Source organism: Microtus ochrogaster, chromosome 18 (genome assembly GCF_000317375.1).
Source record: "Microtus ochrogaster isolate Prairie Vole_2 chromosome 18, MicOch1.0, whole genome shotgun sequence".
Taxonomy (NCBI): Eukaryota; Metazoa; Chordata; class Mammalia; order Rodentia; family Cricetidae; genus Microtus; species Microtus ochrogaster.
The window spans coordinates 30,628,425-30,640,245 of record NC_022020.1 but is presented as its reverse complement, the minus strand read 5'-3'; the positions used below and the strand labels follow the sequence as shown (position 1 = coordinate 30,640,245).

The following is an 11,821-nucleotide window of genomic DNA, read 5'->3' as shown; positions in this document are numbered from 1 at the left end:
GGAGCTGTTTCTTTACTCTTTTCTATGATGACAGATGTGGTGGATGTGCAGACACTACACGGAACTCAGAATGAAGGCCTCAGGGAAGGAAGGCACACTTCGGCAATAGTTTTCCTTTTGGCAAGCATTCAGTCAGTCTCACTCCTTACAAAACAAAAACATTAAATTTATAAACGTGAATTTCAAAAGGGGTGGTATATAAATTCTACTTGTCTATCACTTTCACAGCTTTAGAGCTCAGTCTGCTCATCAATACCAGGCTTCATAGTTTCTATGACACCCAACAGTAAAGAGTATGGACAGGAATGTCATACACAACACAAATAGGCCAGCCGGCATTCCTACCTTGCTCAGGCTTTGTTGCCATCCTGGAAGGTGGGAGACTAGAGGTAAGGTAATTAACCTATCTTCTCACACATCTTATTTATGTGGCACCCTGGTACTAGCAACCTATGAGAACAACATAGGATTTACAAAGAGAGAACAAGAGAGAGCAAGCTAACAAGAGAGACAGAGAGAGAAAAGGGAAGGAAAGCCAGGAGAATTTAACTGAACATCAAAGGAAAGTTCATGGTATATACACGACAAGTTGAAAGGAAGCCCAAAAGGCACAAACCTTTGATATGTTAAGAAGATAAAAACAAGAAAACAAAAATAACAATATTCTTGCCTCTAAGCCCCAGGTAACATTAAAAGACTCTGAACACACAGGCACACAAAGGGAAAAGGAAGAATAGGCTTTCTACAAAATTTCTTGTCTTTTATATTGGAAATACAATATCATAGTCAAGCCTTTAAAAACTACATACTATCCAAGAGTCAGTTGTCTCAAATCTCACTTGCTTTCTTTAAAAATAAAAAAAAAAACATGTTTAAGGGTTTTTATAAAATATATTGTGTAACAATAATCATTTACAATCCACATATATAAAAGGGTTGGTTTATTGTAGTTCAAATACATAAACTGAACATTCAAACATCTTAAAATTAAACTTTAGAAACAAAAGTTCAACATTCAAACAGGAGTAGTTTACAGGGAACACCCAGAAAGGTAATTTTGTATCTAATCCAGAATTTCGGTAAAGATCATTCACTGGAGAATAAAGTATGTTTAACCAGGATTCTATTCTGGTCAACATGTTAGTTAAGAATGTGTTCATACCTGAGAAGAAATTACTAAATAAATCTTCTCCTGGGCTAAACAAGACTTGGCCTCTAACTCAGAGGGGAGAATCAAAGCACAAAAGTAAACAAATACAACTAAACTGTTCTTTAGAGACAAAGGTCAAAGTGTGTCCATTAGAATAGTCATAGTCTCCGCAAGAATTCAATTCAGTGTTTTCTCTTTTACCCGCTTAAAAAAACCAAAATCAAAACAAACCCCTTAGTTTTCTTGGAGTTTGTGATATTTGCAAGCTCCAACCACAAAGGCTCCTGTCTTGCTGAGTAACACTGCAGAACACCACCAAGTCACTGACTTCCACACCTCAGAAAAGGATGATTTTTAGCTTCAAGATTTTAAATTTACTAGACAGCCTATATTTGAGTATGTATGTCAGTCATGCCACACAAAGAAAAGCATTAACTATTTTCAAAGTGTTCTGTTCAGAGACTGCTCACAATTGCTTCTTCTGCTCATCAGGTGGTTTCGCAATAGGTTGACTAATGCACATGTATGTAAAAACCTGAACATTTGGCTCATGCAAGCGTTTTCAATAACAGAGAGCCCGGGGAAAGGTATTTGGAATTATTTTGTTGATCGTCTAGTGGGCTCTGATGCTGTGGGAGGTGGAGGTGGACCCCGGCGATCCAGGTCATCAACGTAGGCCACAATCAGTTTCCTCCTCTCCTCTGGTACACAGTCTAGTACTAGATACCGTTTGTCATTCTGCAAAATCTTTTCTACGTCTTTCAGGTGCTGGTCAGATTCTTGGATTAGCTTTTTGGATCTGAAATAAGAAAAAAAGTACAAGAATTACTGACTGCTGTTCACTGGTCTTTCAGAAATGAGCCGGAAATGTCCATCTAGTTCCTAATTGTGTTTCCACTTTTTTTAAAGAAAAATTTCACTGCAGCAGTCACCTTTGTAAATCACCTCGGCAAAGACTCCAAGGAGTGAAAGGGCCTCAGAAGCTGAATTACCCTCCCACCCCTACTGGTGGTCCCTCCAGATCAGGGCTGAGGGTGGGTAGGTAAATCTTGCCCGTGCTGTACCTGTTCTGTGGATGAACAGAGGACTTCAGTCTGCGGGGCTGCCAATCCCAGCATCTTTCACAAGCTTTCACTTTCACATCTTTCACTAAATTAACTATAAAAATGTAGAAAGAAGTCTTACTTCACATCTAATTTAAAAGCCCAAGCTGATGCAAAACATTAAGGATCCTGACCAAAAAATCCAAATGACAAAACACCTGAGAACCACACCCTCAGCACTATCTATCCTCCCGTGCACACCCTTCATCAAGGTTGTCTTTAAAGGAAAAAATGCTGGAGCATGAAGCATAACTAGTTCCTTGCACATGACTGAAGGCAATGCCAAACTGATTTCCTGATGAAAGGTTACTAGTGGTGATGGATTACTGGGTGTGCTACACCAAAACCTTTTTTTAAGGGCTCTGATTTTTTTAAAAAAAATAAATGTATCCAGCAAACTGATTTCCCAAGAGGGAAAAAATGATTTTTCTGCCTTAACAAGATGATTTCAGGCATTGACAGTCTAACCACACTCAGTAGTTCTCAGAGGAGGCAAAGATAATTCATAGTGAAGGATTCATTTCAAGTCTCTTCGTGAATTCCAATTCTTAAAGAGTTGAGGGTCCTCAAAAAAGTAAAAAGAAGCAGTGAAGTAAAAATAAAAGTGTATTTAAAAACTGGATGTAGATAACACAAAATAAGAATTGACATCTGGGCCCTTTCTTTAAAAAAACAAAACAAAATCAAAAAGGTACTGTGGTACAGCCTGTATCTGCCTTTGCGGAGAGCTGGCATCTTCTGACCCCTACAACTCACAATGTCAACATGTGTGTGAGTGAACAGTATGCTCTGCCATCAGAGTACAGGCTAGGAGACACCGCTGCCAGTGGAACACCTGACTGCACGCACCTGTACGTGATGAATTTGGTCTCTTTCAAGAGTGTTCTGAAGTCAGCTTTGGCAGTGATGTATTTGTCTCTGATGTATTCTTCAAATTCCCTTTGTTTTTTCTGCAGGGATAGGGGAAAAAAAATAAGATTAACGAGAAAACCCATAAACTTTAAAACAACTTCTTTATTAAAGCCGTAATCTGTGAGTCCTGTAACAAAATTCAGAATAGAAAAAGACAAAGAAATGATATATTTTTTTTCTATAGAACTTACTGTAGTATATAACCTACACATTCTTAAGGAGAAAGAAAGAAAACCACAAGGGTGTGGAGGTACATTCAGCTAAAGTAAAAGCTGTCTTCATAATGTCCTCAGGAAGTAAGCACAAGAGAAACAAGGCACTAAGAATCAAGCACTCATTTCCTATAGAGTGTCTATCTTCCAGCACAAAGAATAATGCCATATAATGTATGGATATACAGAGCAAGAGAACACTCAGAACATAAGTACATATTGTGCATTTGGCTTTCTCGTGAGGAATTGTAATGCAAGTTCTGTATTATCTGTATAGACCTTGCTATCACTTCCTTATGAGCAGTGAGGTAAATTAGGAACTGACAGTGGGTCCTCTGGCTATCAGTCTATGACTCTTTCCTAGTTCTACATATTTTGTGGTAAACACATCAAAAATTCAACTTAGTCGAGTTTGACTAAGGTTTGAGAAATTCAGTCTCTGGGCTTTTCAATGTCAGATCTAGAGATACCAATCAGTGACAAAATAAGTAACAGCAGAGGGACAAACGGTGTATTATGGAAAGTTATTTTGCTGTATTATTTCCTATATGAGACATCAGGTGAGTTTCTTTCCTACACAGAAGCCAGTGCACAAGAACTTGGCTCTGCTTTTAAAATCTCATGCACAGGAGACTCTGCTACTGTAGTCTCCTCGACAGAAACTCAGGACCTCACACTGTTTGTCAGTGACTTCAAAGGAAATGAGTACCAACTGCCAGCCTAATATTCTCCTACCAGAAACTAAGTATAGTTTCTTTCAATTGGTAAGATCCTTAAACACAAACTCAACCCTACTAATGAAAATTCTAAGCTTTAGATTACTGCTTTCTTGTTAATGTATGGAGCACAAATTTTAAAAATATGTACTTGAAAGCCAGGCATTTCAGCACATGCCTTTAATCCCAGCTCTAGGAAGGCAGAGAGGCAGGTGGATTTCTATGAGTTCGAAGCCAGCCTGGTCTACAAAGTGAATTCCAGGACAGTTAAGGAACTTACAGAGAAACCCTATCTTGAAAAACAAAGCAAATAAATAAAATGTACCTAAATCCTGGTTTCTATTTCACTTAAAATCATGTTTGTAAAAATCAGTTTCATGTTTGGTCGAGCCACTAATGACATGTCCACCTATTAGTATTTATAAACTTCAAGGTGTTTTAGTGCACATCCATACCTGAGCAACATAGTTAATTCCATGCAAACCCAAGTGCCATAAAGAGATATCCCAAATCCTCTTACCCTGTCACTAGAGGAGAACTTAATGCACCGAGGATCTTCCTTAATTATTTTTTTCACTTCTTTCCATGTGGATGTTAAGGTAATCTTTGAAAAAAAAAATTGAAGAGAAAACATAAATACAATTCCCGTTTACTCAGGGAGTCAAACTGCAGCACATATGGTACATAATATTACACACTGACCTGCAATCTCTCGTAATGCCCAAGCATAACTGGACTAGTTAGGGACAGGGAGCAGCTTTAATACAATTTCTTTTTGCTGGCTTGACACAAGAGTTATTTTCATGGCCATACTTTCAAGGTAGCCTAAGACAATCACCTGCAAACCTTGTATTTACATGGACAAACATCATAACTTCTGAAGAAACCATCACTAAAAAGAGCAGATAAACAGGAACAAAACCTGGATAACAAAGTATACAAGCTGCCAGATAAGGGGCTATAGCCCCACACTGCACACAGATAAGGGGCTATAGCCCCACACTGCACACAGAAGGAAAGAAGTAGAGCCCACTGGTAATACACAGCTCAAGGCATTTCAGTCCAGAGAAGCAGCTATACATTTGGAAGCTGCAAAAAGAACTCATCCATTCCTGACAAGTGACATAGTGGCATGTTTTAAAGGGGGGGAAATCAGAAGAGAATGTCATAAAGCCTAAGAATTCAAAAATGGGTCTGACCAAGACACCAAAAACTATGTCAGTATATTGTACTATCAAACTATAAATGAAGATTCCAGATTAGCAGGGACTCTCACCGCAGACGTTTCATCCAGAAGCTGCCTAAAGTGCTCCCTTTTCTTTTTGGTAAGTGCTTCAATGTGCTCATTAAAAAGCTTCTCTTTCTCCTCTCTTTCCAGTAAGGACCCAGATTCCCAGCGGTGATCTTTCCGGAGGGTTCTCCTTGTATCAGACCATGACACATCAGAAGAACGTACCTAAAAACAAAGAACAATGTGCGTGCTTGGTGTGTGTACATACATGCGCACACCCACAACCACCACCAAGTAGACTTTGTGTATTTACACAATAAGAAGCTCAACACTGTAGTCAGGAATGATTAACTTCATCTGGGCTTTACAAAGGTAGTCACTTTCAAAACTAAAATATATTTCCTGAAAAACAAACAACCTTTTGACTACATTACCTCTTAAAGGAATCCTGCGGTAAAAGACCACTTTACGTACAACATTTAGAAAGTAAATTGTTCAGGAGATTAGCTTACCACCAGGTTAATCAACAACCAAGCAATGTACATTTTCAGTAATTTAAGCAAAAACCTTGTGGTTAATGCCATTTTAGTTAAGAAGTCACCTAATACCTATTTTAGAACAGACACCTTAACTCCCAGTGATCAATTACATGATGAATAATACTCAAGCTGGGGATAGTGGGTAAAAATGAGAAGCTGATCATCTTCTAGTTATGACCACTAAAAAGTTTAAACAAGTCTCAAAATGTGTCAAATTAAAAAAATGTAGAAATGAAAATAATTATACAGTTGGGGGTCACCACAACATGAGAAACTGTTCTAAAGGGTCACAGCATTAGGAAAATTGAGCTACTAGCCCTAAAACATCCAGAAAAAAGTCCAATTATGCTCAGCATTTCAATGGCAGTATGTAATATTTCAAGATGGCTTTCACCAAAACCTATCTTAAAAATTGTTTTGAAGTTAAAAATTTTTATTTGTAAAACATTGAACTTTGAAACTTTTTGTTTTCCTATGCCAATAGTACTAATACCAAGAATTCAATTTTTAAATGCTCCGCAAATAAGAAATATTTCATAATCAATTTGCAGAACATTGGTAATAAAATGGACTTCCAACATCCAGTATTCAGAAGAAAAGTACCATGTCAGACAGAAGAGCCTTGAAATTCTGGATTGCTTCTTCTCGTTTGTGCTGTTCTCTTTCTCGGTCAATTTCTTTAGTTTGCTCAGAACGTGCTTTTTGAACTTCTCTTTCTCGTTCTCGGAGGCTTGCCTCAATTCGGGCTTGCCTTTCTAGCTCCTTTTCCTTTTCTGAATCTAAATTCTGTAAAAATAAAATTACATTATCCTCCTTATCAACATCATTAAGATTTTTTTCATAAGCTGGGCAGTGGCAGTGCATGCCTTTGGTCACAGCACTTGGAAGGCAAGGCAAGTGACCTATGAGTTCAAGGCCAGCCTGGTCTACAGAGCAAGTCCCAGGATAGCCAGGGGCTACACAGAGAAACTCTTTGTCTTGAAGATTTTTCTCCCATAAAACACCTTGTCAACAAGTGTTCAAGTGTAATTTTTGCCCAGAACATTTCCAAACGTGTCCTCTCAATCAACTACAAGATTCATAATTCCACCCCAATATCCAAGCAACATACACCCTTAAACAACATTAAGCAATGTAATACCCAAGGGTATAATACCGGGGAGTATAACTGTTACCTTAGCTATTTTTTCTATGTACTGTTTGAAAAGGTCTTCTCTCATTGAAGAACTATCCACCGCTTTGTACCGTGGGTCACTTTCTACTTTGTCTTTTACTTTGCTCCATCGAGACTGACTGTCCAAGTGATGATTGGATAACAGCTCAAAGAAATCCGATTTAATCTACATTTTAAAACAAGAGGGAGCAAGATGATGCACTGTGAGAAATTCTCCTGTCTAAGTAATTAACAATTCAACAACCTACTTCTTACCTTAAACATGATCATAGTAACTTTTAAAAGTCACTTACTTGGAGGACAATGAATCTTACTGGAAGAGCAATTCCCCCCCATTATTAAGAAAAGATAAAACTCAAGATGCATACAGACTACTTAAAATCTGCCAAATTCCCACCATGATATTTTAAATTATATAGACAACAGCATTTAGTTGCTTACAGCCTTTGAGTCCAGGGCTGCGTGTTTTCATACGGAACATCAACTCGAACTGAGATGCACACAGTGTTAGCAAGATCCAGACTTATGAGGTCACAGCAAAATACTTTAAGATGAAGATGGTAAGAATGATTCATTTTAAAAACTAGATGAATAATTTTCATTCATTAAAATTAAGAGAATCCAGAAATCACTGAACATAAATGGCAAGTTTTTATGACCTGCTATCAAATGTCTAAAACAAAAGAATTTAAATCTTCTATTTGCTTTAAAAACACAATATTTATATCTACTTTCCTAAGTAAATTATACAAATTTTTATAATTACAATTAGTTTACAAAAGTATTCCAGTGTCTACTTTTTGAGTAGCAGGTGCACATTCACTTTGTAATAAAGTTTAGAGTATACACATTTGTCAAGTACTATCATCAAATTCAGTGTCAAAGGCCCTAAGTAATACTAAACCCAGACCTCGACCCCAAGAGAGGTCTGTTTAACAGGGGAGAAAACGTGGAGGGCACTTGCTTTATGAATCTCCACTGGGTTTTACATGTTCATCCTTTGATTATTACGTACTGTTACAAAAGAAGATAGCCCAGAGTCAGTTCAACAAAGGATTCCGGTTAAGTCTCCCTTTTACCACTGGGATTTAAATATTCTACCTTTCTCCTGACCGAGGAAGGAGGAATTAGAAATGGCATTAGAATAATCTAAGATGTGTCGCACAAGAATGAACGGATGATGCCTTCTGTCTATTCCTAGTATCGTCCTCTCAGAACCACATTTCTCCTATCAGGATTATGGGAAGTTATGTTCTTTTTGAAAATCATTTGTAAAGTTCTAAAACAAAGAACGTCTGTATCAGAAATATTTTTGAGCCAATCAGCCATGAATTTGTTATTAAACTTGAACCGTATCTTAGCTTAAATTAATAAGAAACGCCCATAAGCCCAGTTTTTCAAGTATTAAAGCATTTGATATAATGGCAAATAGTATAATAAAAATTCACGTGTCAACTTTGTATCTAATAAACCAAATTCCTAGGTGTATTTGGTAACTAGAAGGTGAAATTTACACTAAAATAACACATGGACTTTGTGTAAAAGAAGATTTAAGCTATGGAAATTTATATTAACTTAAAACTCTTCAAACACTAGATATAAACTATATAAAGTAGTTACAGTTTTTAACATGTGTGATACATAAACAAATACTATAAATAAACTCTTAAAAACTTTTCATTGTTGGCATTACCATGACAAGCCTATTAAAGCTGCTAAGTATGAAGAAAAGTAGTTAATAAATGAATGAGGAAAATAAAATTTACCATCAGCTTAACTCACAGCCCGTTTTTTATCCTTACCACAGCAAAAATGAACTGTACAGCACACAACTTTAGACAGAAAAAAATGCAAATTTCCTAACATGATTAACTCCACTACTGTTACCTTCAAAGGTGCAGTTATAAAGGACGAAGTGTTCCCAGTAAGCAGCAGTAAACAAAAGCTCAAGCACTGGCTTCACAAACAAAATGCACACTCCCATCAGGTAAAAGCCAATCAACTCTAAGGGCATGTTTTTACAAAATGAAAAGCTACAATGAAGCAGACCCTAATTATCCATACCCTGCTACTGCTGCCAGCAGTCTTACCAACAACAAGGTGACACTTTTTAAAGTCTAAGATTAACCGAAACAATACAGAGGAAAAGAGATAAAATTTAAAATTTATTAACTAAATACCACAAAATGTGAACATAAAATCTATTACACTTAACCCTTGTAAATTCTCTGATGGTCTAGCAATCTGTTTTGCATTTTTTAAATTAGCTCAATCTGTCTTTATAATCTACAGGATAATGATTTTATAGAAGTCTTTATTCGGATTTATTTGCTGTCCTGTCTATTGAATGCTCTTGACTGGGGACACCACACTGTAGGGATATCAGGGGAAACTCTAAAAATAACATATGGAAGTACCAGAACTTCAGGACGCTAAAGCAACAACAGCACAACTAGGAGATCCTCTAATACCAAAAGCAGCACAGGGCAGCTGTTAAAACAAAGGCAGTTGTGACCCAGTTGCAAAGAAAGCAAGATGTGACTGCTTCGCCAAAAAAGGCACCAAGCCACGTGGCCAAAATAGACAAGTATTGGCTAATACAAGTTATAAGAATTAGTTGATAAGAAGAGCCTGAAATACTGGGCCAATCAGTTTATAATTGGGGGGAAAAAAACAATAGAATAAAACTGCAAAGTTTTATTATAAAATAAAATTCTTAAGTTATTCCAAACATGTTTATAGAAAATTAAGTTATTAGAAAAACAATTTACATTAAGTGTAATCATATACTAAAAAAAATCATCGTTTGGTTTTTGTTAATTAAATATATTATTCTAAAAGTCAAAAGTAGGGGCAAGAGAGATGGCTCAGCAGAATAAGAGCACTGGCTGCTCTTCCAGAGGACCCAGGTTCAATTCCCAGCACCCACATGGTGGCTCACAACTAAATGTAACTTCATTTCCAGGGTTTCTGACACCGTCACACAAACATACATGCAGGTAAAACACCAATGAACATAAAATAAAAAACACATTAAAAAAAAAGAGTAGCAATTCATTTATGTGATCCTAACAGATATATAAAATATTCATTAATTTCTGTTTACATGATAATTCTGTACATTTAAGAAGCATAATCATTTAAATTATCTATAAAGTAATTCTATAAAAGTTTACTTTGAAGCCCAACATATCAGATAACCAGAGTTCTCCTATAACCATCAAAAGCTGTTTCATCTAATATTCTTACTATTTTAATTGGAAGAGGTTTCTGAACAATGAGACTTGAAATGATTTCCCTAACAATGTTTCTTAATAGAATTTATAACATTTTAGCTTCCCACAATAGGAAGCAATTTTGAGTATCAGGAATGACGAGGCTCCAGAGGGGCTATTTCCCCCATTACAAAGCATACTGGAACACTCAGGAGAGTAGCTGTTTTAATGGCTCACAGTGCCATCTCCCCACTCTTCTGCCTCCACAGTGGTGAGCTCTCTATTCCTGACATTGCTATCAAATGACATTTCAGACGCATTAATCTTTAATAGCTGACCTTTAATTCTGAAAAGCAATAATTTATATGTAAGATACATTTACTGAAAGATTAGAAACTTACTAAAATGATATTTTATGCAATAAAAAGATTAAGAAGCCCTTTGAAATTCAAATGTTAGTATTTATAAAGACTTCTGAAATCTTAACACACTTTAGTTACCACGGAGCATGTAGTTCTAAAACCTAGTTCCAGGTTTACCAGATACCTTATTTAATAGCAATTCAAAATAGTTTACTGAGGTTCTAAAATAAGGATTATGAAAATATATATGTATAATATATATTATACCAACAATTGTGCAAAACACTGATCCAATTGCTTGTGCCTACAAACAAGGTTAGGAAATAGTATAATAATTAGTCCTCATTCCACCAAACAGGCCACTAAAAATAAACCATCTTACCTTCTCACCTCTGGTCTTCGAATCTTCTTTTTCTTTCTTCCTTGCAGCTGCCACAAATTCATTAAACAATGCTTCTCTATCTTTCATCTTTTCAATTGCTTTGAATCTTGAATCTTTAGCATGTTTGGCAGCAAATTCACTAAAAGTAGCTCTGTAAGAAAATGGGCAGTATGCTAGCTTTAGTGGACTACTTGTTTGTAAAACAAGCATAAAAGGAACACACCATTTTCCTAGCAAGAATTATGTGCCACAGACGTGTAGGTCCCAAATCTCAACAGTGACACACAGTAAGGAAAGAAAGAGGCTCTAACTGAAAATGTGGTTGGTGGTTGTATGCCACCAGCCAAGATCAAGGAATGTAATAAATTACCTTTTAATAAAGGCACACCAAGATGAAGAATGTATCTAGAGGCTTAATAACTCATCTACTACCCAAAAGTTTTGTGGCCAAGGCTTGCTTCAAACACAATGGGATAGCTTATCTGACCAACTCTTCCTAAACTGAACAAAGTACATAGGGCAACTGATGTACAGCAGATGATATCAGGTAGGAGTAACGGTACCTGAAAGGAGAGAATTCATGAGGTATACCATACTGTTATATATCTTCATGTAACTGCCCAAGGTGCAGAGCTAGGTGCATATAACACAGTGGCCACAAGAATTTGTGCACTAAAAGAGCAGAGGAAGAAGTCCTAGAGACAAGATTTCCCAGAAGACTCATTGAGGGGTAATTCCCAATGGGGCCTCAGACACAACCTACCTGTTGAAAAGCATGGCACAACCATTTTCTCTGCTGTCATCACAGCTAAGAGTGAAAAAGCA

The 11,821-nt window shown here is 36.7% G+C and overlaps 1 protein-coding gene across 5 annotated transcripts in view; it reads right to left on the bottom strand.

The window, feature by feature from the left end:
* Positions 1–805: 805 nt before the first annotated feature.
* Positions 806–11,821, bottom strand: part of Tcerg1 (transcription elongation regulator 1) — a 49,150-nt gene continuing 38,134 nt past the window's right edge. The window contains exons 17-24 of one of the 5 annotated variants that reach the window (XR_001229110.2): positions 10,997–11,147; positions 7,039–7,203; positions 6,467–6,649; positions 5,370–5,549; positions 4,614–4,697; positions 3,103–3,203; positions 2,215–2,308; positions 806–1,949 (exon numbers count right to left, since the gene is read on the bottom strand). Coding sequence is in view for 4 of the 5 variants with exons in the window: in XM_013349553.2 (XP_013205007.1) it covers positions 1,748–1,949; positions 3,103–3,203; positions 4,614–4,697; positions 5,370–5,549; positions 6,467–6,649; positions 7,039–7,203; positions 10,997–11,147 (1,066 nt within the window). In the remaining variant the exon portion in view is untranslated. The remainder of the gene's footprint in view (positions 1,950–2,214; positions 2,309–3,102; positions 3,204–4,613; positions 4,698–5,369; positions 5,550–6,466; positions 6,650–7,038; positions 7,204–10,996; positions 11,148–11,821) is intronic. The other 4 variants (XM_013349553.2, XM_005356044.3, XM_013349554.2 and 1 more) reach the window with 4 other exon arrangements.